The sequence below is a fragment of the Rhinoraja longicauda genome, chromosome 21 (genome assembly GCF_053455715.1).
Source record: "Rhinoraja longicauda isolate Sanriku21f chromosome 21, sRhiLon1.1, whole genome shotgun sequence".
Taxonomy (NCBI): domain Eukaryota; kingdom Metazoa; phylum Chordata; class Chondrichthyes; order Rajiformes; family Arhynchobatidae; genus Rhinoraja; species Rhinoraja longicauda.
In genome coordinates, this window is record NC_135973.1 from 30,904,449 (window position 1) to 30,930,513 (window position 26,065).

The 26,065-nt window shown below is 45.5% G+C and overlaps 1 protein-coding gene across 1 annotated transcript; it reads right to left on the reverse strand.

Moving 5' to 3' along the window:
• Nucleotides 1-2,942: 2,942 nt before the first annotated feature.
• smim22 (small integral membrane protein 22) lies at nt 2,943-25,472 on the reverse strand. The gene is made up of 4 exons (XM_078417497.1): nt 25,314-25,472; nt 11,954-12,141; nt 8,280-8,353; nt 2,943-3,596 (listed from the first exon to the last, which is right to left on the reverse strand). Exons 2-4 carry the CDS (start codon nt 12,081-12,083, stop codon nt 3,549-3,551), a joined length of 252 nt encoding a protein of 83 aa, XP_078273623.1. The 5' UTR covers nt 12,084-12,141; nt 25,314-25,472; the 3' UTR covers nt 2,943-3,548.
• Between the last annotated feature and the right edge of the window lie 593 nt (nt 25,473-26,065).

Consider the following 26,065-nt stretch of genomic DNA (forward strand, 5'->3'; position numbering starts at 1 on the left):
ATAGCACATTTAAAAACAACCCACGTTGACCAAAGTGCTGCACATCTGATTAGGAGAAAAAAAAAGAAACATACAGTGGGTGATCACAAACAACTCAGCAGACACTATGTTTTCCCAACACTGAGATGTTCTATGTGCAACTGTTTTCAGACAGGGAACTGTCATCAGCCTGTTATATATAAGCAAATTACATCTGTTCTAAAATGCTTGTCTTTAAGGTAGGTTACTGGAGGTGTATCTTGAGTCAAAAGACTAGGTTATCTCTGCCGTAGAGCATTCTCCAACACTGAGGTCAGGCAGCTGGAGCCAGGTAGTTCTGCCACTGTTGATCACTGAGATGGATAAACAAAACAGCTTTGCATTGCGCAGACTGCCATTTTGATGCATCTAGCAAAGGCATACCCCAATATTCATTTAAGACCATGAGGGTAGAAGCAGGAATGTTTTTTGAATAAACCCCACCAAAAATCAAATTTATATCGTGCTAGATGTTTTTGTGCATAAAACACAAAAACTACAGTGCCTTTAAAAGATAATTGGTACAAAGGGTTTTTGCAAGAGGACTGAAGTTTGGAAATAGTGAAGTGTTGTGGGGTATACACTATTGTGGTTACACTGGGAGCCCATGCAGAGTTTGGTAACAGGGAAAAATTGCTACAATTGTACAGGGTGCTTTTGGGGCTACACCCAGAGTATTGTGTACAGTATTACTTCCTTTAAGAAAGGCTATACCGCTATCGGAGGTGATCCAAAAGAAATTTCCTGGAAATGAGAAACGGTTGCCCTGACATGAGCAGCTAAAGAAATCAATTCTATTCTTTAGAGTTTAGACGAGGGATGATGTTATTGAAATATGACTTTACCAGGCTTGACGGAGGGTCCCGCTTGTGGGAGAATCCCAAATCAGGGGCCATGGTTACAAATTTAGCAGAAAAGGGGGCAGTCATTTAAAACAATTCCTGCATAAGGATATGTAGGGCAAATCATTAGGGAATTTGAAAAGGAATAAGATAATTTGAGAGGAACTGAGAGCTCAGAGGACTGGCAGGTGAAATGTGACCCAGGCAGACCAGCATTGAATATTGAATGACAAGGCAGGGGACATGTGGCCTACTTATATTTTCTTACATCCCTAGTGGCATACAAGACTCACGTATTGTTTCATGTTTTTGTGCATTGTTTAGTACAATTCTCAACCCAGCTTGAAATCAAAAACCTAGGGTTTCCACAGTCCAAATTTACTAAAGTTCACGAATCTCTATTGCCATCTGGTGGCTTCAACACACAGAGCAATATCAACAAAAGAATTGGACCTAAGAAACACAAAATGCTGGAGTTACTCAGCAGGACAGGGCATCGTCTCGAGAGAAGAAATGGGTGACGTTTTGGGTCGAGACCCTTCTTCAGACTGGAAACGTCACCAATTCTTTCTCTCCAGCGATGCCTGTCCCGCTGAGTTACTCCAGTTTTTTGTGTCTACAGCAGAAGGTACAGATGCTTGAAAGCACACACTTGGGAACAATGTGTTCCAGGCTTAGGATCAGCATCTTCCCCTTCGTTATCAGGCTTACTGATCAGCCCTTCCATTAGCCAGGGTACCATTCAATTCACTTCTACCTTTTTGAGGACATTGGACTTTGTCGAAGGAATTGATGTGCTACTATGCTGAGAACTATGATCTGCACTTTATCTTCCCCTTTCCTCTATCATACTTGAGTTTGAACTGATTGTATCTATGTATGGTATATCAATCTGTATGGATAGCATACAAAACAAAGCTTTTACTGTACCTCAGTACATGTGGCAATAATAAACTTAACCTATCATTATTAAACATTCCTTTGCCTGCACCTGTCCAAGAGTCTTTTAAATGCTATTATGGTACTTCTCTCAAGTCCCTCTTCTGGCAGCTCGTTCCATATACCCTCCACACTCAGTGAAGAACGAGCAAAAAAAAAAACACACTTAGACTTGATTTCATTCTTAGATTTAGATTTAGAGATACAGCGCGGAAACAGGCCCTTCGGCCCACCGGGTCCACGCCGCCCAGCGATCCCCGCACATTAACACTATCCTACACACACTAGGGACAATTTTTACATTTGCCCAGCCAATTAACCTACACACCTGTATGTCTTTGGAGTGTGGGAGGAAACCGAAGATCTCGGAGAAAACCCACGCAGGTCACGGGGAGAACGTACAAACTCCGTACAGACGGCGCCCGTAGTCAGGATCGAACCTGAGTCTCAGTCGCTGCATTCGCTGTAAGGCAGCAACTCTACCGCTGAGCCACCGTGCCGCTAGGACAATCATTAATTAATTGCTCTCCAATCTATAAATCACAATTTTCGTCCGGCAACAAATGTTCATAAACATTTTAACAAACTGACAATAGGATAAATGCAAATTTCTTTTACACTTGCAAAAGAATGTAAAAAGACTTGCTTCTACTCTTTGCCAACAATTACACAAGCGATGTCATGTTATTCTGTATTGTTTAGAGATACAGCATGGAAACGCGCCCTTCAGTCCACGCCAACCATCGATCTCCCATTCACGCTACTTCTATGTTATCCCACTTTTTCATCCACATTAGAGGCTATTTTTATTAGAGGCCAATTAACCGACAAACCGCTCATCTTTGAGATGTGGATGGAAATCAACGTGATCACAGGGGAACATACAAAGCCCACATAGACAGCACCCGAGGTCAGGATTAAACCTGGGTCTCTGGCGCTGTGAGGCAGTAGCTCTACTCGGTCGACTTGTGTTTGAATGCTTCATTTATTTTGAAAGCATATAGGAAGTGATGCAAGTCTGCTACATATCGTAATTGCAAGTCAGATCTACAAATTTGCTGTTTAAAAGTAATTTAATCGTAAATAAACCAATTCAATTTTTACACCATTAAAATAATTTATAAGCATTTGAAATTAGCTACAATAGTACATCTTTAAAATATTGTGCCGGCAATAACAATTTATCCAGATAGAATTAACTGTTGATATTGAATGTTGCTCTATGGAAGTTAACAATTAAAGCAAAGTGCACGCTGAAAGGACCCAATCAATAGATTTAATGACAGTTATAGGTGTAATCAATTAATTTCAATTAGTATTTTACCAAAATAAAAATTTAGGAGTGATTTACAAACAACATTCTGAAAGAAAGCTCTGTGTGTTTGAGTCCCAACATGCTGCACACATCTGTACCCACCCCCTTCCATTCTAATCTCAGGTGCAGCTTAAAATGGTGGATTCCATTTCAAAAATAAGGGACGTTTTCAAGATCATATTCTTTGCTTTACCCAGAGTGGTTATTAAGGAACTGCTGAAAACATTGCTGCTAGTCATCTGCCTAACGGTTCACAGAGTGTGGATCCAAAGTAACGTTGGTACCAAACTGAAGCAAGATTGCTAAAAAAAAGGATAGATTTCATTGCTGGATTAATTCGGAAAAAGACGTCAGCCAAAAGGATTGCACTGGATTCTGTGACTGAAGGTGGTCGTTAAATGATCCGGTTGATGTTCTAAGATCCAGTTCAAGTTCTACGGTTCCAGTGCCGGATTGTCTACACCCACTTTATGCTTTGAAGGCTGAAAGATAGAAAGAATCAGCTCAAAATATTTGAAATTAATTTTGCTAGCTTATAGATCTCAATGTCTTACAAAGAATATCCATATTTGTTATCCATATATATATATATATATACACACACAATCTATATATACATCTTATATATATATATCTGTGTATTTGTGAGTGTGTATATACACACACACTGAACTTTTTTTCCTCTCATTTACTAAATTGTTTACAGTACATTCTACGATACGAAGGAACTTTATTTATCCCAGGAGGGAAATTGATCTGCCAACAGTCATAAGCACACAAAATACACAAAACACGTGAAACATGAAATTAAAGTGACAAGTAGAAAGGCTTGGGGGGGGGGGGGGGGGGGGGGGTGGGTGTGTGCAAAGATTGGGGATGGGGGGGAGGGGAGGGGAGCCAGTTTCAGTCTACCCCACGACAGAAGGGGAGGGGTTGTAAAGTTTGTTAGCTACAGGGAAGAAGGATCTCCTGTGGCGTTCTGATCTGCAACTTGGTGGAACTATGTACATAGTGCACTTGGTTTACTATGTTTACATATTCTGTTGTGCTACTGCAAGAATGAATCTCATTGTTCTATCTGGGACACATGACATTAAAACACTCTTGACTCATATTTATGTTAAATGGATTTGCAAGATCCAGCTGGTTATTTTCAGCTCAATCAGAAATAAGTCTGTCCGCAAGCACATATTATCCCACATTTTTTAATATAATTTCCAATTACTTATTGTCCGTGTGATACAAGTTGAACTTAGAAGAAATTCACCAAGCAAAGCAATAAGATAAAAATCCAGGAAATATAATGACATCCAAAAATCACGTCATTAAATTTTTTTTAAAGTTTAAAACAAATTGAATTTCAAATTAATTATTACTTGAAACATCTTAAGCTTTGCTGCTGAGAATCCATGAATGGAATAAACTAATTCGATTGGAGAATTGCAGGTGCTGGTTTACAAAAAAAAGCCAATGTACTGGAGTAACCCAAGGGTCCCAACCCAAAGCGTTACTTATTCATGTTCTCCAAAGATGCTGCCTGACCCGCCGAGTTTCTCCAGCACTTTGAACTAAATTGATTCGCTGGGGAGCTGTAGGAGACCAAGTTGTATAATAAACAATACAGAAATACTTTTGCTCAGGCTGTCCCTGCAGCATAACCACAGCCCCGATGTGTATGCAGGAACTGCAGATGCTGGTTTACACCGAAGATAGTCACAAAATGATGGAATAACTCAGCAGGACAGGCAGCATCGCTGGAGAAAAGGAATAGATTACTTTTTTGGGTCGAGACTCTTCCGGGTCCCAGCTCGGGAACTGGCTGAGTAGCCAGGAGGAAGATGGAGGTAATGGAGGATGATGGGGAAAATCGGTGGCTGTGAACTCACCACCTGCGCTCTCGTAAAGTGCTCTAAAGTGCCACGGTCAGCTCCAGGAGTGAGGAGTGGCAGCTTCAGGGCATGGAAGTGGAGGGTTGGCTGCTGGAGGAGATGGATGGCACAGTTGCCATGGTCACAGGTCGCGGTGTTGGAGGGAGGTGGGCCGCTGGAGGCCCCACAGCAGCCGGGTGAGTGCGAATATTGAGTGCAACTTATAGCAGCTGCACAGAGTGGATTGCAATGGAAGGTGGTGATGGCATCACACAGGGCCGGGCCAACCATTACTTCATCGATGCAGTGTGGCCAGGACACCAGGCTTTAAAGTGAGAGTATACGAGGTTCCTTATCCCTTGGGGCACGATTGGACTTGGAAGTTCTTCAGAGACTTGGAGACAGAGAACAAAGACCCAGCATGGGGGGGGGGGGGGGGGGGGGGGAACAAAGGGGGCGGCACGGTAGCGCAGCGGTAGAGTTGCTGCTTTACAGCGAATGCAGCGCCGGAGACTCAGGTTCGATCCTGACTACGGGTGCTGCACTGTAAGGAGTTTGTACGTTCTCCCCGTGACCTGCGTGGGTTTTCTCCGAGATCTTCGGTTTCCTCCCACACTCCAAAGACGTACAGGTATGTAGGTTAATTGGCTGGGTAAATGTAAAAATTGTCCCTAGTGGGTGTAGGATAGTGTTAATGTACGGGGATCGCTGGGCGGCACGGACTTGGTGGGCCGAAAAGGCCTGTTTCCGGCTGTATATATATGATGATGATGATGAAATGAAATACTTTGTAACTTTGTCGGTGCCCTATATGTGCATATCTTTGCATACCTTGTGTTTGCAAAACAAAGAATCTCATTGTGACATGTAACATGTGATAATAAAGAATCATTCAATAAGGTTGCAAGATGGCGCCAGATCATGGTGACTCTGTACATCTGTTCCAGAAGAGAATCTATTATACTATATCATATTTATTATAGTATGATTTGACTGAACAGCATGCAGAACAAACTTTTCACTGCAATATGTGCACATGACAATAACAAACTAAGCTAGGGTAAAACTAAACTTGCTATTTAACACATCCTCACATCTCTCATTCTGTGCGGAATTAGTTAAGTAGAGGAACGCTGGCTCCGAGTATGTCAATTGTTGACTGTGTTTTCTTTGAGACTAATAATGCAGATGCAAAATTTGTTCACAGGTTATCGGAGTAGAATTAGGCCATTCAGCCCGCCGAGTCCACTCCGCCATTCAATCATGGCTGATCTCTGCCTCCTCATCCCATTTTCCTGCCTTCTCCCCATAACCCTTGACACCCATTCTAATCAAGAACTTGTCTACCTCTGCCTTAAAAATATCCACTAACTCGGCCTCCACCACTCTCTGTGGCAATGAGTTCCACAATACAATACAATACAATATATCTTTATTGTCATTGTACAGGGGTACAACGAGATTGGGAATGCGCCTCCCATACGAAGCAAATTAATTTATTGTTAATAGATTGTTAACAGGGATTCAGATTCAGAGACTGCAGGTGCTGGAAACAACAAACCATCTGCGGGAGAACGCCGAGGTTCAAGCAGCATTCGTTGGGTGAAAGGAACAGTCGGTGTTTTGGGTTGAAACCCTGCAATAGGATTAAGAGTGCAGAGAGAAAATAGCCGGTAAAGAAGGGAGGGGGAGTGTTGAGATGAGGCACTTGGGTGATCGGTGGACCGAGATGGTGAAGCATCGTGAGCAGATGGAAGATAGACACAAAATGCTGGAGTAAAACTCAGCGGGACAGGCAGCATCTCTGGAGAGAAGGAATGGGTGACCTTTCAGGTGGAGAGCCTTCAGACTGAGAGTCAGGAGGGAGGGAAACCAGAGATATGGAAGGGCACAAAGAGAATGTAGGGTGGGAAAAGAACAGATCAAAGCAGAGGATGAAGAAGGAAATGTACGATGGTTCATTGATGGTTATGAGGAAGGTGACAAGAGATTGAGCCAGGTAGTGGTGGGGAGGGAGTGGGGGTGGGAAACAGAGGCAGGTGGATGACCGACGAATGCAAACAATGGCTGCCGAGTTCCTCCAGCAGATTGTTGCAAAATTCGTTCAGTCATTACGGATGTTTTTATCCAGATAATGAAGCTTCCAATGAGAGATAGATCCAGTAGGCAGTGACAATAAAAGGAAGGCCTGATTCTGTACCAAACACCCTGCAGCATAACCTTGCTGATGAGGTTGACAAGTTGCTGCTAATTATTGGATAGGTCCCTCTAAAAGAGAGCCCGGATGGCTCTTCTGTAGGATTTAGCTCAGGGGCACATGGATCTTCATACAGTTTAGTTTAGATACAGCATGGAAACAGGCCCTTCAGCCCACTGAGTCCACACCGACCTTCGATCACCCCGTACTATCCTACACACCAGGGACAATTTACAATTTTACCGAAGCCAATGAACCTACAAAAACTGCACACCTTTGGGACATAGAAACATAGAAAATAGGTGCAGGAGTAGGCCATTCGGCCCTTCGAGCCTGCACCGCCATTCAATATGATCATGGCTGATCATCCAGCTCAGTAACCTGTACCTGCCTTCTCTCCATACCCCCTGATCCCTTTAGCCACAAGGGCCACATCTAACTCCCTCTTAAATATAGCCAATGAACTGGCCTCAACTACCTTCTGTGGCAGAGAATTTCACAGACTCACCACTCTCTGTGTGAAGAAATGTTTTCTCATCTCGGTCCTAAAAGACTTCCCCCTTATCCTTAAGTTGTGACCCCTGGTTCTGGACTCCCCCAACATCGGGAACAATCTTCCAGCATCTAGCCTCTCCAACCCCTTAACAATTTGATATGTTTCTATAAGATCCTCCCTCAGTCTTCTAAATTCCAGCGAGTATAAGCCTAGTCTATCCAGTCTTTCTTCATATGAAAGTCCTGCCATCCCAGGGATCAATCTGGTGAACCTTCTCTGTACTCCCTCTAAGGCTAGAATGTCTTTCCTCAGATTAGGAGACCAAAACGTGGGAGGAAACCGGAACACCCGGAGAAAACAGACGTGGTCACAGGGAGAATGTACAAATTCCACACAGGCGGTGCCCGTGGTCAGGATCCGGGATCGAAACCGGGTCTTTAGCGCTGCGAGGCAGCAACTCCAGCGCTGCGCCACCGTGTCCTGCTGTCTGTCACAGTGTGGTCGATGGTACATTCAGAGATTATGCATCACCGAGGTGGGATTTCTCCCAGCTGGAACAGCGGGAAGTCGTGAACCAGTTCACCCCAAAAGAAAGAAGACAAACCTTTTTGGAGGAAGAACAGCAGCAGCCCCAGCAGAAGCGAACCACAACCAAGAGGACGAGGAACAGCACCGCGCCTGGAAAATTAAAACAAGGAAATCAGGCAGAATTCACTACTGTGTCAATTATTTGCCACTGGATTTGACAGTCGGAAGGCAACTTTTCCACGTTGTTTCCTTAAGCCTGTAACTTAACATAGAAAAGAATATCATTAACTTATTTTGCACGCTGAGTTTTCCAGTGAAATTCTTTTGCAAAACAAAATTGCTGACATTTAAGGCAGGCTGCACAGTTCACACAATCTAGCTCAGGGAAATTTGAACACGTAAAATGTCGCAAAACAGATTCGCCCAACAGAAATTCAACAGCCAGGATTTTTCAGACTGCAAAATATCAATTTAATAATGTTACTCAGATAATTAAAATTGCCAAATGAAATAGGCAAAGTGATAAACTATTGAAGCAGTGAATGCCTGATCCACAGGTTGTACTAGAACTTCAATATATCTACGTACCAAATTTGGAGTTTTGATATTTTGAACTCAGTAACAATGTGGGCGGCAGGGCGGAGCAGCAGTAGAGCTGCTGCCTTACAGCGTCAGAGAACCAGTGTTCCATCCTGACTACGGGTGTTGTCTGTGCGGAGTTTGTACGTTCTCCCAGTGACCAGGGGGGTTTTCTCCGGGTGCTCCGGTTTCCTCCCACACTCGAAAGACGTACAGGTTTGCAGCTTAATTGACTTCGGTAAAATTGTAAATTGTCCCTCGTGTGTCGGACAGTGTTAGTGTAAGGGGTGATCGCTGGCCGGCACGGACTCGGTGGGCCAAAGGGCCTGTTTCTGTGCTGTTTCTCTGAAGTTTAAAGTAAAGTCTAAAAAGACTAAATATCTGAATTTTGTTTTCACAGATGTAGAAATGCCTTTCACAATAGCTCCTTAAACCTGTACAGGGCCTTTCATTTATAATATTAAAATAAGTTAACTGATTCAATGGCACCTAGGCATGGGCATTCCAATGGACAAACATGGTCAGATGTTGATAGACCAAGGTGGATGATTAGAGTGTTCCTGTACAACTTGTGGACAATGCATCAGGCTTATCCTTATTAACATTCATGCAACCTGGGCCTCAGTCCTGAACTTCATGCCTATTAAGGTTACCAAACGATCTCAGAATTAAACTGTGCACAGTTCGCAGGTTCACAGCTCAACACGATAAACTAAATCGTGGGCTTCAGAGGTGACAGTGAGTTTATAGACTTTGGCTACGTGACTAGATTTAAATTTTTTAGAGATACAGCGCGGAAACAGGCCCTTCAGCCCACTGGGTCCGCGCCGCCCAGCGATCCCCGCACATTAACACTATCCTACACACACTAGGGACAATTTAAAAAAAAACATTTGCCCAGCCAATTAACCTACACACCTGTACGTCTTTGGAGTGTGGGAGGAAACCGAAGATCTCGGAGAAAACCCATGCAGGTCACGGGGAGAACGTACAAACTCCTTACAGACGGCGCCCGTAGTCAGGATCGAACCCGAGTCTCCGGCGCTGCATTCACTGTAAGGCAGCAACTCTACCGCTGCGCCACCGTGCCGTGACCACGGGTGCTTGGTTGTATGGAGTTTCTCCATGTGACCTGCGTGCGTTTTCTCCGGGTTCCTCCCACACTCCCAAGATGTACAGGTTTGTAGAATTAATTGGCTTGGTATAATTGTAAAGTGTCCCGAGTGTGTGTGGGATAGTGTTAGTGTGTGGGATAGTGTTAGTGTGTGGGATAGTGTTAGTGTGTGGGATAGTGTTAGTGTGTGGGATAGTGTTAGTGTGTGGGATAGTGTTAGTGTGTGGGATAGTGTTAGTGTGTGGGATAGTGTTAGTGTGTGGGATAGTGTTAGTGTGTGGGATAGTGTTAGTGTGTGGGATAGTGTTAGTGTGTGGGATAGTGTTAGTGTGTGGGATAGTGTTAGTGTGTGGGATAGTGTTAGTGTGTGGGATAGTGTTAGTGTGTGGGATAGTGTTAGTGTGTGGGATAGTGTTAGTGTGTGGGATAGTGTTAGTGTGTGGGATAGTGTTAGTGTGTGGGATAGTGTTAGTGTGTGGGGATCGCTGGTCGGTGCCGACTCGGTGGGCCGAAGGGCCTGTTTCCACGCTGCATCTCTAAACTAAACCTTTGCGCATCAGGTTCCTGTCAGGTGATTAAAGTTCAGCTCTCTGTGTGGAGAAACTTTGACATATCTCTGTAAAGCAGTCGGCACCATGCTTTCTTTTTTTTTAATCAAAAAATATATTCAATTATTTTAAAACAATATTTACAATGCAATAAAACAAAACAGAACCCACTATCAGAATACAATACAAACAAATATACCAAATGAAACTATTATACAACTATATTACAATCCCCATCCAGGATACATGCGGTGCCCAGCGGTCCCAGATATCCCCCAGGGTGCCCGTGGACAGCGCGTAGTTCCTCTCCAACACCACCCGGGCGTGGACGTAACCCCGGAAAAGGGGCAAGCAGCTGGCTCGGGCAGAGCCCTCTTCCGCCTGGCGCCGTGAGTCGCGGATGGCCAGTTTGGCCAGGCCCAGGAGCAACCCAACCAGGACATCTTCGGCCCCACCCTCTCCCCTACGCACAGGGTGTCCAAAGATGAGGATGGTGGGTGAAAAGTGCAGCCAAAAAGCAAGGAGCAGCACCTTTAGATATTGGAACAGGGGCTGCAACCTCACACACTCCATGTACACGTGGTACACAGACTCTCACACTCCATATACACATGGTACACAGACTCACTCCATGTACACGTGGTACACAGACTCACACACTCCATGTACACGTGGTACACAGTCTCTCCCAGCCCGCAACAGTGGCGGGCGGCTGGCGAGTCTGTGAACCGTGCGAGGAACAGGTTGCAGGGGACTCCTCGGTGCAGTACCTTCCACCCCAGGTCCCCGATGGAGAGGGGCAGAATCCCTGCGTAGAGGGACCCCCACCGCGGGGCCCCCTCGAGACCAGAAGGCAACACCGACCGCCACTTAGTGACCGGACGGTGGAGCAGGTCGAGGTAGTGCAGGGTGTGGAGGAGGAGCCCGTACAGGACACGCCTCCCAGCGTCTCGGAGGGAGGTGAAGGGTGTCGAGGAAAGCCGGCTCATATTGTGTGGGACCGGCTCCCGGGAAGGATCACGGCGCCTGGGTCCGACGAGTACTTCTGGCTGAGTGGGGGGTTTGCTCAGCCGCGAGTGCTCCACACATTTGAGCCCCCCCCGACACCCAGCACGGGTAGGGCAGCCATGAGCACAGAACTTCAGCACACAAGCAGACGTGGGACAGGCCTGCTTAAATTGAAATTGGCACCATTTGAAAACACAACCATCTGGCAGGTTTTTCCTGACATTAAGCCAACAGCAGCACACCAATACAAGGTACAAGAGTGCCATCGTTTGTCTCCCTTAACTGATTAGATATTTAGCAGAAAAAGCAACATATTTAACCACAACTTTTTAAGAGCGAGTTTCAATATCGCAGGATCTTATGAAAGAGCTAGGGCAAAGATTTGCTGCATACTGAATGACAAAGATATCAACAACAAAAAATCCTAAATATTAGCAATTGGTCAATATGTAGAAACAATTGTTTACAATTATTAATCTTTGGTAGCCTTTGGCAACTTACCAATAAAAATGAAGAAAATGGCAAAAGTGGCAATATCCCAGTTAGACTGAAAAAGCTGCTTGCTTTGTAGTCTCCTCACAACATCATTAAACTGTGCTTCAATCTGTGTTCCCACATCTTGGTCAGCCATCTTTGATAATGGCTGTTCTGAGATGGTTCGATGGTGGAGCTTTGGCAAACAACAGTAACTGCACAACACAAAACAGGATTTGTTATGCACCCTGCACAAAATAAACAATCCCTTCACAATGTAACCCCACACAGTAGTACAATTTCTTAACCACCTGCTTATAAATGGATTGTATTTAAGAAAGGTTTCACAAGAATGGTTTCCTGGTGATGAAAATGCATTGAGTGTAAAACACATTACAACATAACCTTATGCTGGGAGAGGCAAGATGGGATATGCACATCTAATTAAATATTATTTTCCTAACAACATTGAGACTTCCAAGGAAAACAAAGTATGGGAGTAGAGAATTATAGGACAGGAACTTCTCAATGTCAGCAAGCACAGGGGAGCACCACATGTCCATATACTCCATGTTCCTCCTGTACCATTGGAACAGCATTTACTTTAGTTTAAGAGATACAGTGCAGAAACAGGCCCTTCGGTCCACCGAGTCCGTGCCGACCAGCAATCCCTATACACTAGCAATACCCTACACACACACACTGGGGACAATTTACAATTTACCAAGCAAATTAGCTTATGAAACTAAGTCTTTGGAGCGTGGGAGGAAACCGCAGCACCCGGAGAAAGCCCATGTAGGTCACAGAGGGAATGTACAAACTCCGTGCAGGCAACACCCGTAGTCAGGATCGAACCCAGTTCTCTGGCACTGTAAGGCAGCAGCTTTACCGCTGCGCCACCGTGCCGAAAGCCGTGAATCCACCATATCAGAATCATTTCAGCCAAACAGGTCCGTTGAAGTATATTCACTGCATATTGCAGGTCTGCAGCCCACAACCAGTTTCAAGGAGGTTTCGGGAATGATCAATGGATGCAATAAATCCCACTTTCCAGTCATTTAAAAAAACTGTAGGCTGAATGCATCCTAATTTCCTACATCTATTACTTAACTGTTTAGTTCAGAGATATGGCATGGAAACAGGCCCTTCAGCCCACCAAGTTCTTGGCAACCATAAATCACCCATTCACATTAGTGTTGTGGTCTCTCACTTTTCCATCCACTTCCTACATGCTCAGGACAATTTACAGAGGTCAATTAACTTACAAATCCACACGCCTTTGAGATGTGGGACAGAGAGTCATGCTGTCACAGAGGGAACAAACAAACACACGCGCACACACACACACACACACGCCCTCCAAACCCGGGTCTCTTGTGCTGTGAGGCGGCAACTCTACCAGCTGCGCCACTGTTCATTTACTTTCCTTTTCGTGATTTGTGTCTCCAGTATCAAAGATGGCTGTGGAATTCTCTGCCACAGAAGGCAGTGGAGGACAATTCACCAGATGTTTTCAAGAGAGAGTTAGATTTAACTTTTAAGGCTAACAGAATCAGGCTAGCTACAAACATCCATTGCAGGTCTACCAGATTTACAGTTATCTCAACTATTATTTGTCCCACCCTGCCTCCAGTAAAAGACTATTCCATTCTCCGGTTCCTCTATCTCCATCATATCTGCTCAGAAGAAGAGACTTTTCATACTGGTGCCATTGAATAGTACACCTTCTTCCTAGGCCATGGTTTCCCCCGTGTCATTATTGAAAACCTTGTTGACTGCACTTCAGTTTCAGTTTCAGTTTAGTTTATTGTCACGTGTGCCGAGGTACAGTGAAAAGCATTTTGTTGCGTGCTAACCAGTCAGCAGAAAGGCAATACCTGATTTCCATATAACCATATAACCATATAACAACTACAGCACGGAAACAGGCCCGTTCGGCCCTACCAGTCCACGCCGACCACTCTCTCTGACCTAGTTTCATCTACCTGCACTCAGACCATAACCCTCCAATCCCCTCTCATCCATATACCTATCCAATTTACTCTTAAATAATAAAATCGAGCCTGCCTCACCACTTCCACCGGAAGCCCATTCCATACAGCCACCACCCTCTGAGTAAAGAAATTACCCCTCATGTTACCCCTAAACTTTTGTCCCTCAATTCTAAAGTTATGTCCCCTTGTTGGAATCTTCCCCATTCTCAAGGGGAAAAGCCTACCCACGTCAACTCTGTCCGTCCCTCTTAAAATTTTAAAAACCTCCATCAAGTCCCCCCCTCAACCTTCTACGCTCCAAAGAATAAAGACCCAACCTGTTCAACCTCTCTCTGTAGCTTAAGTGCTGAAACCCAGGCAACATTCTAGTAAATCTCCTCTGTACCCTCTCCATTTTGTCGACATCCTTCCTATAATTTGGCGACCAGAACTGCACACCATACTCCAGATTCGGCCTCACCAATGCCCTGTACAATTTTAACATTACATCCCAACTTCTATATTCGATGCTCTGATTTATAAAGGCAAGCATACCAAATGCCTTCTTCACCACCCTATCCACATGAGATTCCACCTTCAGCGAACAATGCACAGTTATTCCCAGATCCCTCTGTTCCACTGCATTCCTCAATTCCCTACCATTTACCCTGTACGGCCTATTTTGATTTGTCCTACCAAAATGCAGCACCTCACACTTATCAGCATTAAACTCCATCTGCCATCTTTCAGCCCACCCTTCCAAAAGGCCCAAGTCTCTCTGTAGACTTTGAAACTCTACTTCATTATTAACTACACCACCTACCTATCTTAGTACCATCTGCATATTTACTAATCCAATTTGCCACACCATCATCCAGATCATTAATGTAAATGACAAACAACAGTGGACCAACACAGATCCTTGGGGTACTCCACTAGACACTGGCCTCCAACCTGACATACAGTTGTCAACCATTACCCTCTGGTATCTCCCATTCAGCCATTGTTGAATCCATCTTGCAACCTCACTATTAATACCAACGATTTAACCTTCTTAATCAACCTACCATGTGGAACCTTGTCAAATGCCTTACTAAAGTCCATTATAGACAACATCCACAGCCTTGCCCTTATCAATTTCAATCGATCCGTTTACAGTGTATAGATACATGATAAGGGAATAACGTTTAGTGCAAGGTAAAGCCAGCAAGTCATGGAAACATAGAAAATAGGTGCAGGAGTAGGCCATTCAGCCCTTCGAGCCAGCACCACCATTCAATATGATCATGGCTGATCATCCACAATCACTACCCCATTCTGACATTTTTCCCATATCCCTCGAGTCATTAGTCCTAAGAGTTAAATCTAACTCTCTCTTGAAACCATCTGGTGAAATGGCCTCCACTGCCTTCTGTGGCAGAGAATGCCACAGATTCACAACTCTCTGGGTGAAAATGTTTTTACGCATGTCAGTCCTAAATGGCCTATGCCTTATCCTTAAACTGTGACCCCTGGTTCTGAACTTCCCCCAACATCGGGAACATTTTTTTCTGCATCTACCTTGTCCAATCTCTAAGAATTTTATATGTTTCTATAAGATCCCCTCTCATCCTTCTAAATTCCAGTAAATACAAGCCCAGTCGACTCATTCGTTCATGATACGTCAGTCCCACCATCCTGGGAATTAACCTGGTGAACCTACGCTGCACTTCCTCAACAGCAATAATGTCCTTCCTCAAATTAGGAGACCCAAATTGCACAAAATACTCCAGGTGCGGTCTCACCAGGGCCCTGTACAACTGCAATAGGACCTTCTTGCTCGTAAACTCAAATCCTCTCACAATGAAGGCCAACATGCCATTGGCTTTCTTCACTGCCTGCTGTACCTGCAAGCTTACTTTCAGTGACTGATGTACAAGCACACCCAGGTCTCATTGCACTTCCCCTTTTCCTAATCTGACACCATTCAGATAATAATCTGCCTTCCTGTTCTTTCCAAAGTGGATAACCTCACATTTATCCACATTATCTTGCATCTGCCACGCATCCGCCCACTCACCCAACCTATCCAAGTCACCCTGCAGCCTCATAGCATCCTCCTCGCAGCTCACACTGCCACCCAGCTTTGTGTCATCTGCAAACTTAGAGATATTACATTTAATTCCCTTGTCTAAATCGTTAATATATATTGTAAACAACTGGGGTCCCAGCACTGATTCTTGCTGCACCCCACTTGTCACTGCCTGCCGTTCTGAAAAGGACCCGTTAATTCCTACTCTTTGCTTCCTGTCTGCAACTCATTCCCTATACATGTCAATACCCTACCCGAATACCATGGCCTCTGATCTTGCACACTAATCTCTTGTGTGGGACGTTGTCAAAAGCTTTTTGAAAGTCCAGATACACCACATCCACTGGCTCTCCCTTATCCATTCTACTTGTTACATCCTCAAAAAATTGTAAAAGATTAGTCAAGCATGATTTCCCCTTCATAAATCCACGCTGACTTTGACTGATCCTGTCACTGCTTTCCAAATGCGCTGCGTTTTTTGCGTTTTCGTGTTCGTTGTTGTTCTCTCTCTCTCTCTCTCTCTCTCTCTCTCTCTCTCTCTCTCTCTCTCTCGCTCTCTCTCTCTCTCTCTCTCTCTCTCTCTCTCTCTACTCTCTCTCTCTCTCTCTCTCTCTCTCTCTCTCTCTCTCTCTCTCTCTCTCTCTCTCTCTCTCTCTCTCTCTCTCTCTCTCTCTCTCCTCTCTCTCTCTCCTCTCTCTCTCTCTCTCTCTCTCTCTCTCTCTTTTCTTAAAAAGTGGAGTTACATTGGATCAGTTCTGTGGACTGGAAGGTAGCCAGAGTCGAGCCAACATTGGAAAAAGTCTGATCAGAGATAGTCCGAATGTCATCAAAGAGGCAGACAGTAGTTCAGCACTGCTCTCTAGTTGTGGTAGAGTGATTCAGTTGCCTGAACAGCTGGGAAAGAAACTGTCCCTGAATCTGCAGGTGTGTGCTTTCAAACTTCTAAACTTCTGCATGATGGGAGATGGGAGAAGAGGGAGTGGCTAGGGTGTGACTCGTCCTTGATTATGCTGCTGGCCTTGCCGAGGCAGCGTGAGGTGTAGATGGAGTCAATAGAAGGGAGGTTGCTTTTTGTGATGGTCTGGGCTGTGTCCACAATTCTCCGCAAGTTCCTGAGGTCTTGGATGGAGCTCCCACAATGTCTCCTCCAAGACAGAAGAGAGACGGAGATCTCCCAGTCTTCATCTCATGCCCCACCTGCCCTGATCAACAGATCATTTGTTGCATTTTAGTTTAGCTTAGAGATGCAGCGTGAAACAGGCCCTTCGACCCACCGAGTCTATGCTGACCAGTCATCACCCATACACTAGATCTACGCTCCACACGAGGGACAATTTACAAAAGCCAATTGACCTACAAACCTGTACGTCTTTGGGACCAGGGAGGAAACCAGAGCACCTGGAGAAAAATCAGGCGGTCACAGAGAGAACATACATACGTGAATATTTACTGTTCACCACAAACTGATGGACATTTGTCAGTACTGAGCCAAAATCTTGCATCTCTTGAAGACAGACACACAAAGCTGGAGTAACTCACGGGACTGGCAGCATCTCTGGAGAGAGGGAATGGGTCCGAAGAAGGGTCTCCTTCGGACTTCTTCAGTCCGAAGAAGGGTCTCGAACCGAAATGTCACCCGTTCCTTCAGGCCGTCCCGCTGAGTTACTCTAGATTTTTGTGTCTATCTTCGGTTTAAACCAGCATCTGCAGTTCCTTCCTGCACTTGCATCTCTCAAATTGTTTCTTAAATGTCAGTGATATATTAATAGCTCCTTTACTTGACTTCCCATTCGTGGAAACATCTCTTTGGAATCTGTGGACTTGGTGGATCGAAGGGCCTGTTTCACGCTGCATCTCTACAAAATCATCTTTCAACGTGCTTAATCTTTCCTCATGGGCATCGTCTTACGAGCCATTGAGCAGCACGCCATGGAAACAGGCCCTTCGAGCCAGAGGTGACTATGAGTCATCCATTTACATCCCACTTTTTTTTTTTAATTCTCCTCGTCAATTCTTCCCAGATCTATCCCTTGCCAATACTACACATTAGCGGTAATTTATACGTGCCAATTAACGTACCAATCTTTGGGATGTGGGAGGAGATTGGAGCACGCAGAGGAAACCAATGCAGTCATAGGGAGATTGTGCAAACTCCACACATGCAGAATCCGAGGTCGGGATTGAACCGGGGTCGACAGTGCTCCAGGGTAGCTGCCCTGCCCACCGTGCTGCCCACTGGTGCAGTTAAGCCACTTATCTCAAAAAAATAAAATCTCCTGCCTTGTAGTTTAAAGAAAGTAGAAAATATTAAAAATACACATTCGGCTTATCAGAAAGGCAGATTAATGCATTTGTGGAGTTCTTTATTGGGAATAAGTCCATAAACCTTTTTAGGATGAAACTGACTCAACCACCTCCAGGTTAAGTCGATTGAAGGAATGGATGACGTTTCTGGTTGTGGTTCAAGTTGTGACCCATCCCTTCTCTCCAGAGATGCAGCCTGTCCCGCTGAGTTACTCCAGCATTTTGTGTCTATCTTCGGTCGGTGTAAACCAGCATCTGCATTTCCTTCCCAACACACTCCTACATAAATCGAGTTAACGTTGAAGTATGGGAGAAAGCTATTTGGCCTGCAGTGGTATAGTGCTTATTTTGGTCAGTTCCACTAAGTAATGGAAATATTTTAGTGATTTTTCTCTCAGCGGGTACCAGTCTTGATGTATAGTTTCAGCACTTTTTGCTACTAATGCAGAGTGAGGCAAGATCGAGTAAACATTAAAACTGAGAAGGAAACTCCGGAAACAGGTAACAATTCAAAGTATAGGGGGAAATAATGGAGAAATTACAATATAAGCAGGTGACTAGTTGGTTAGGTGCAGGTGCAGAGCACAAGTGTGGCTGCAAAGCAGAGAAACCTCAACATATTTGTTCAGATCAAACACTAAAAGACAAAAAAAGTAATTACGTTCGCACAGTGCAATCTCCCGATCCACACGGGTGCAGATGAAGCAGGGAGTCCTACTGGCTTTCTGATTAAGATTTTTGTGCGTCTGCTTGGGTACGGATATCTGCTGAAAGGTCATAGGTCCTGCCCCTTCGCTGCACAAAGATCAAGGCTTACACACTGAATTTCACAATCTCCATTGGGGTGTAAACTCTTAACACTGAGGTGAGGTAGGATTCACCTTGTGCCAAGTAATCCTTCAGTACCTGAATCGATTTGATGTTGTCCCGTTTACACTGATGGGATCTGACACTTTCCAATACATGAGCAGCACTTTTCAAAGCATTCCTATTATGCCACCCCATCTTAGAAAATAAACCTTAATACCCTCATGCAATTGATTTCTAAATCTGGCGCTTTCTGTATGATTGTTTCCTTCCCTGCAGCAGCAGAGCTGAGTACATTTACAACCCAAGTTACAGCAAACCATCACACTTTCAATATAATATGCAGAGGGCGATGGGTGTATGGAATGAGCTGCCAGAGGAGGTAGTTGGGGCAGGTAGTAATAACACCATTTAAAAGACCTTTCGGACACACACATGAATAGGAAAGATTGAGGGATATGAGGCAAACATGGGCAGGTGGAGCTAGTGTAGATGGGGCATCTTGGTCGGCATGGTTAAGTTGGGCCGAAGGGCCTGTTTCCGGGCTGTATGACTGTGTTGCATATCACAAGGCCTTTGTTGTGCAGGCCAAGAAGTACGTTTTGAGGAGAAGGTTGATCGGATTTGTGGAATACTTGATTAATTTGTTCTTAGCTGGTTAGTTTAACGGGCTCTCCAGTGTGGTTATTGGCTTGGGGAAGTAGCAAGGCCGAGGCTGGTCTTCACTGTGTACACGGCCATGACCTGTACGCGTGTCAGAAGGGGACCAGTCACACACGGCAGCTGTTTCCTGTTTGTGCTGGGGACAGGCAGTCACTTCCCCAGAGAAATCACCCCAGATGAGCAGTTGTGTGATCCCAGCTTCGTGGATGTACATGTGTGCCTCTCCCCGCTCTCACCACTGAGTGCTGGACACAAAGATCAATGCTTCAGATTCAGGCACATTCACCATCCTGACACATATGAAGAACGGTTCATTTGGTAGCACTTTGCCCCGAGGTGCAGGGAGAAAAATAAATATGTTTACACTTTGTGTCGGTATTCAACATGAGCAAATGCGCCTCTGTGTCTCGCTCCTCTTTGTTAGTTTTGCCAAAGTATTTGTTTTAACTTTCAGTCCTGATGTGACTGTAAGCCCAGCTCCCTCATTTTACATCATCTTCCTGGGGAGCTTTTACATTAAAATCTCGATGGTGTGCCCATGTGATGGTGTGCCCATGTGCCTGCCACCATGACCCTTCTTGGTGACCGAGTAAACAGGTGTGGGAGGTACAGTCAGAGTAACCCAAGTAACTAACTGCAGTCATTTTCCGTTTTCAATCCAAAACGACTGACTATTGCACAGGATCTCTGTGGTACCACGTTATGGGGGACATACACATTGACTGACCCTGGCTTTCCAATGAAGAAGCGGTACAGGTCCAGGCTTTGCACGATACCAAAGCTTCATCGATACCTCTTCATCCTCTACCTGTTCCCCCTTAGTCAATTAATCCGCCGTCATGGTCTCAACTTCCACTGCTTCGCCGATGATATCCAGCTCCTCATCTCCACCAAGTTAATCTCCACCACCACACACTCTACACTGACAAACTGCATCACTGAAATAAAATCTTGGCTTCAATCAAATTTCCTCAAACTCAACTGCAACAAATCTGAAATCATCATCATTGGTCCAAAAACGCTCACCAAATCCACCTAAAACTTCATCCTCAATATTGATGGTCTCCCAGTATCCACCTCCCCTCACATCCGGAATCTTGGAATCATCTTTGATCAAACCCTCTCCTTCGACAAACACATCACAAAGACAGCCTTCTTCCACCTCAAAAACATTGCCCGTCTCCGTCCATCCCTCTCCTCCACAGCTGCAGAAACCCTCATCCACGCCTTCATCACCTCCCGTCTGGACTACTGCAACATGGCTCACCCTCAAAAATCATCAGTAAACTTCAATACATTCAAAACTCTGCTGCCCGTCTACTCACCCACTCCCCGATCCGTGACCATATCACCCCCGTCCTTTACAAACTCCACTGGCTCCCCATCCCCCAGAGAATCCAGTACAAAATCCTCATGACCTACAAAGCCCTCCATAACCTGGCCCCATCCTACCTGACTGACCTCCTCCACAGGCACACGCCCACCTGCACACTCCCACCTGCTGCTGCCAATCTCCTGTCCCCCCCCATCCGGACCAAACTCAGATCCTGGGGGGACTGGGCTTTCTCCATCGCTGCTCCCACCCTATGGAACTCACTACCCCAAACCATCAGAGACTCCTCCTCACTCACCACATTCAAAACTTCACTGAAGTCTCACCTGTTCAGTACTGCCTTCAACCACTGAAGGTCACCTCACCTTCTGTCTCCTTTCTCTGATCGTTTACTTATTTATCTATTTATTCACTTCTCTATGTTCTAGAAATCCCTGTAAAGCGTCTTTGAGTGTTTGAAAAGCGCTATATAAATGTAATGCATTATTATTATTATTATTAAAACAATTTACCCAATTTAATGATAAGACGGTAAACAATTCTGCACTGCTACACTGTGAAGAAAGACCAGATTTCTAAGATTGCTGTGCATTATGTTGTAAGGTTGAAACTGTTTACAGGAAATTTATTGGAAATGCAATTACACAGGTTGATGCTCAGATTGTCTCTCTTTATCGTTGCTATTCTGGAATCTTCACGTTGCTAACAACAGTTGCAGCAATTTAATGTAATTATCAAAGGACATCAGGCCCTGCAATCATGGCCCATTGCAGGTTTCATCACGTCACTCCGCTGCCTGCTAAGCTGCCAACTAAACTGCTTGCCTTTTCCTCTTTCTTGCCCTTTCCTCCCCACAATATTATTTTTCAAGAACTAGTCGGAATTATTCAAAGAAAACAAAGAATAAGCTCTCAGCAGAGTAAAGTGAAACTAGGTGCAGGGACAGGAATAGGGGATTAATCCACCCCATTGGAGACTTGTGCAGCTAGGATTAATCAGATTTATGTGGACACTGATTTCAATTAATTCAGCATGCAGCTAATACCCTGGCTGCCAGCTAACACTAAAACTTAAACAGAAGATAGGCACAAAAAGATCTAAGGAATACAGTCCTCGAAGGGTCTCGACCCAAAACGTCACCCATTCCTTCTCTCCAGAGATGCTGCCTGTCCCGCTGAGATACCCCAGCATTTTGTGTCTATCTTCGGTTTAAATTAACATCTGCAGTTTCTTCCTGAACACTTAAACAGAACAGGTGCATTGTGGCTGGTACACAGATGGAGTGAACCTCACCTGAAGGGAGAGTAGGAAAGGCACAATATGGAACAGTGCCGGCACAGATGTCCAAACATTGCACAGGCAGCCTTGGTTAGGGAGGCGCGAAACAGGAGTGGTGCCCCATCCCTGCAGTATCTCCACAGTCCCAATTAGACAGGTGTGGAACATGGCAGTGTCAGAGGTCTGGTGGGCTTGCATGGATTACCAGTGTCAAGTCAAGTCAAGTCAATTTTATTTGTATAGTACATTTAAAAACAACCCACGTTGACCAAAGTGCTGTACATCTGATTAGGTACTAAGGAAAAAATGAAACATACAGTAGCACGCAAACATAACAGAACATACATAACAGTTCACAGCGCCTCCTCAATGAGCCTCAAACGCTAGGGAGTAGAAATAGGTTTTGAGCCTGGACTTAAAGGAGTCGATGGAGGGGGCAGTTCTGATGGGGAGAGGGATGCTGTTCCACAGTCTAGGAGCTGCAACCGCAAAAGCGCGGTCACCCCTGAGCTTAAGCCTAGACCACGGGATAGTGAGTAGCCCCAAGTCGGCCGACCTGAGGGACCTGGAGTTAGAGAGGTGGGTTAGAAGATTTTTGATGTAGGGGGGGGAATGTCCATTTAGGGCTTTATACGTGAATAGGAGGAGCTTGAAGTTGATTCTGTACCGTACAGGGAGCCAGTGGAGAGAGGCCAGAATCGGCGTGATGTGGTCCCTTTTACGGGTACCCGTCAGGAGTCTCGCTGCGGCGTTTTGGACCAGTTGCAGGCGGGACAGGGAAGATTGGCTGATCCCAGTGTATAGGGAGTTGCAGTAGTCTAGGCGGGAGGAAATGAAAGCGTGAATGATTTCAGAGGTCTGGTGGGCTTCCATGGATTACCAGTGTCAGAGGTCTGGTGGGCTTGCATGGATTACCAGTGTCAGAGGTCTGGTGGGCTTGCATGGATTACCAGTGTACTCAGTGACCTCACATGCACAGACAACAGCCAACACACCAGTCCCCCTAGTCCTCACCTCCCACCCCATCAGCCGTCGCAAACAGCACATAATCCTATAACATTTCCGCCACCTCCAACGGGATCCCACCACTAGCCACGTCTTCCCATTTCCACCCCTTTCCGCATTCGTCAGAGACCGTTCCCTCCGCAACTCCCTGGTCAACTCATCCCTTCCCACCCAAACCACCCCTCCCTAGGTACTTTTCCTTGCAACCGCAGGAGGTGCAACACCTGTCCTTTTACCTCCTGTCTCGACTCTGTCCAGGGACCCCGACAGTCCTTTCAGGTGAGGCAGAGGTTCACTAGCACCTCCTCCAACCTCATCTACTGTATCCGCTGTTCCAGGTGAGGACTCCTGTACATCGGCTCAACACTTCTGCTCATTCTGCCTGGGCCTACGTGACCTCCTGGTTGTCAAACACTTTAACTCCCCCTCCCATTCCCACACTGACCTTTCTGTCTGGGGCCTCCTCCATTGTCAGAGTGAGGCCCAGCGCAAACTGGAGGAACAGCACCTCATATTTTGCTTGGGTTTACAATCCAACGGTATGAATATTGGTTTCTCTAACTTCAAGTACCCCTTGCTTTCCCTCGCTCTCCCCATCCCTCCCCCACCACAGTTGGAGTATTGTGTTCAGTTTTGGTCACCGTTATAGGAAAGATGTTGTTAAGCTGGAAAAAGTGCAGGGAAGATTTACGAGGATAGTGTCAGGATTTGAGGGCTATACGGAGAGGTTGGGCAGACCAGGACTGTATTCCTTACAGCGTAGGATGAGAGGTGATCTTATAGAGTTGTGTAAGATCATGAAGGGAGTAGATGCAGTCTTTTTTACCCAGAGTCAGGGAATCAAAGCACCAGAGGACACAGGTTTAAGATGAGAGGGCAAAAACTTAATAGGAATCTGAGGGACAACTTTTTCGACACAGAGGATGGTAGCCATATGGAATGAGCTGCTAGAGGATGTAATTGAGGTAGGTACTATGGCAACCGTAGTATTAAAAGGTATTTAGGCAGGTATGTGGATAGGAAAGATTTAGAGAGATACTAGACCAAGTGGACCCGTTGGACCCAAACCTCTCCTGTATTGGTGTAGCACCCTCTCCTCCACCCCTCCCCCCCCCCTCCCTCCTCCTCCTCCTCCCCCTCCCCCTCCCCTCCTCCTCCCTCCCCCCCTCCCTCCTCCTCCCTCCCCCCCTCCCTCCCCCCCTCTCCAACCTCCCAAATCCCATCCCCACTTTGTTGTTAACAGAAGCATAAATCATTGAACTGTGCTCTTGTGGTTCTGATCATTGTACTGCCAGGTTAAGTTCAGGAAACCCGACACTGTCATGTGGGTGAAAAGACCAGGAAGTAATTTCCCTAAAAAAACCTGACCTCGCTCATATAAAACCTTTGCTCAGCCTGCACCCACACGTCAATAAATACCTCAACACTGAGCTACCAAAACCCACAAAATAGATTTTAAACGTAACATTAACATTTATTATTAAAAATAAGTTGAATATATTGGAGTACAAGGGAGTACAATGAACCACTCTTTGAGACATCGTTCCAGAATGGAGTTTTGACTTGTTTCCTGGTCTATTTTGTTAAATAGATGGAGCATGGAAACAGGCCCTTCGGCCCATCGAGTCCATTCCGACCATTATCCGATCACACTGGTGATCTACGCTATCCCAACGTTTCTCATCCACTCCCGACACATTTAGGTGCAATTTCACAACTAATTCTACAATCTGGGCGCCTGTGCGAGGGAACCAGAGAGGGGAGAACGTGTAAACTCCACACAGAGAGCAGCCGAGGTCAGCATCGAACCCGGCCTGGTCTGTGGTCTGTCTGTGAGGCAGCAGCAGCAGCAGCAGCAGCCGCTCTACCAGCTGCGCCACACTGCCGCCCATACACCTGTTGCAAGTTATGTTGAGACACAAACGCGATGATCAGGATTGGCGTTTAGCTTACCTTTGGCAGCTTTCACTGCTATTTTTGTTTTTGTTTGTTTCTGGGGTAGTTCTTCCCCGACTGTTCCCCTTCACTTGTCTTTCGTTTAGTCGGAGAGAGACGAGCAACACTTCAGACTGGATGTGAAGTGAACACTTCACCTGGGCGCTCTCTGACGAGGCACTAGTGTAGCAAGGCAAGGACAAGGCAGGAGGAGCTGCTGCTGCTGCGGGTAGCAAGGCAGCTGTGTGGCAAGGTAAGGGGACAAGGAACAAGGTAGGAGGAGCACAGGTGCAAGAGGGGAAGGAAGGTAAGTTAATTTGTCGTGAAAACATTATTTAAAAAAATATTTATCTATCAGGTTTTAAATGCTTTACGTTAACTTTTTGTATGTTTTAACTTTTCAAAAAAGTTTTCATTTCAGTTCCCTTGTTTTTAAGTGTCTCTGATTGGCAGGAACTTGTTGTTTTAAATTATTGCAAAGTGCGAAGTGCTGGAGGAACTCAACAGTCGTGCAATGTCTGTGGTGGAAACACACATCATTTTGGGTCAGGACCCTTCTTCAGATGGGTTGTCGTAGAGGGAGGGAAAGCTGGAAAAGAGTGGTGGAGCTGGGACAAAGCAAAGATACTGGAGGAGCAAGATAGACCACTCGACTCTGAAAACTGCAGTAGGGTACATTTCAGCGCCATTTCAGTAAGCAGACTGTGTGCTGGACTGGGCAGTGTTCCCAACTCTGCGATTTCTTCGTATATAAAATGTTTGCAGACAAT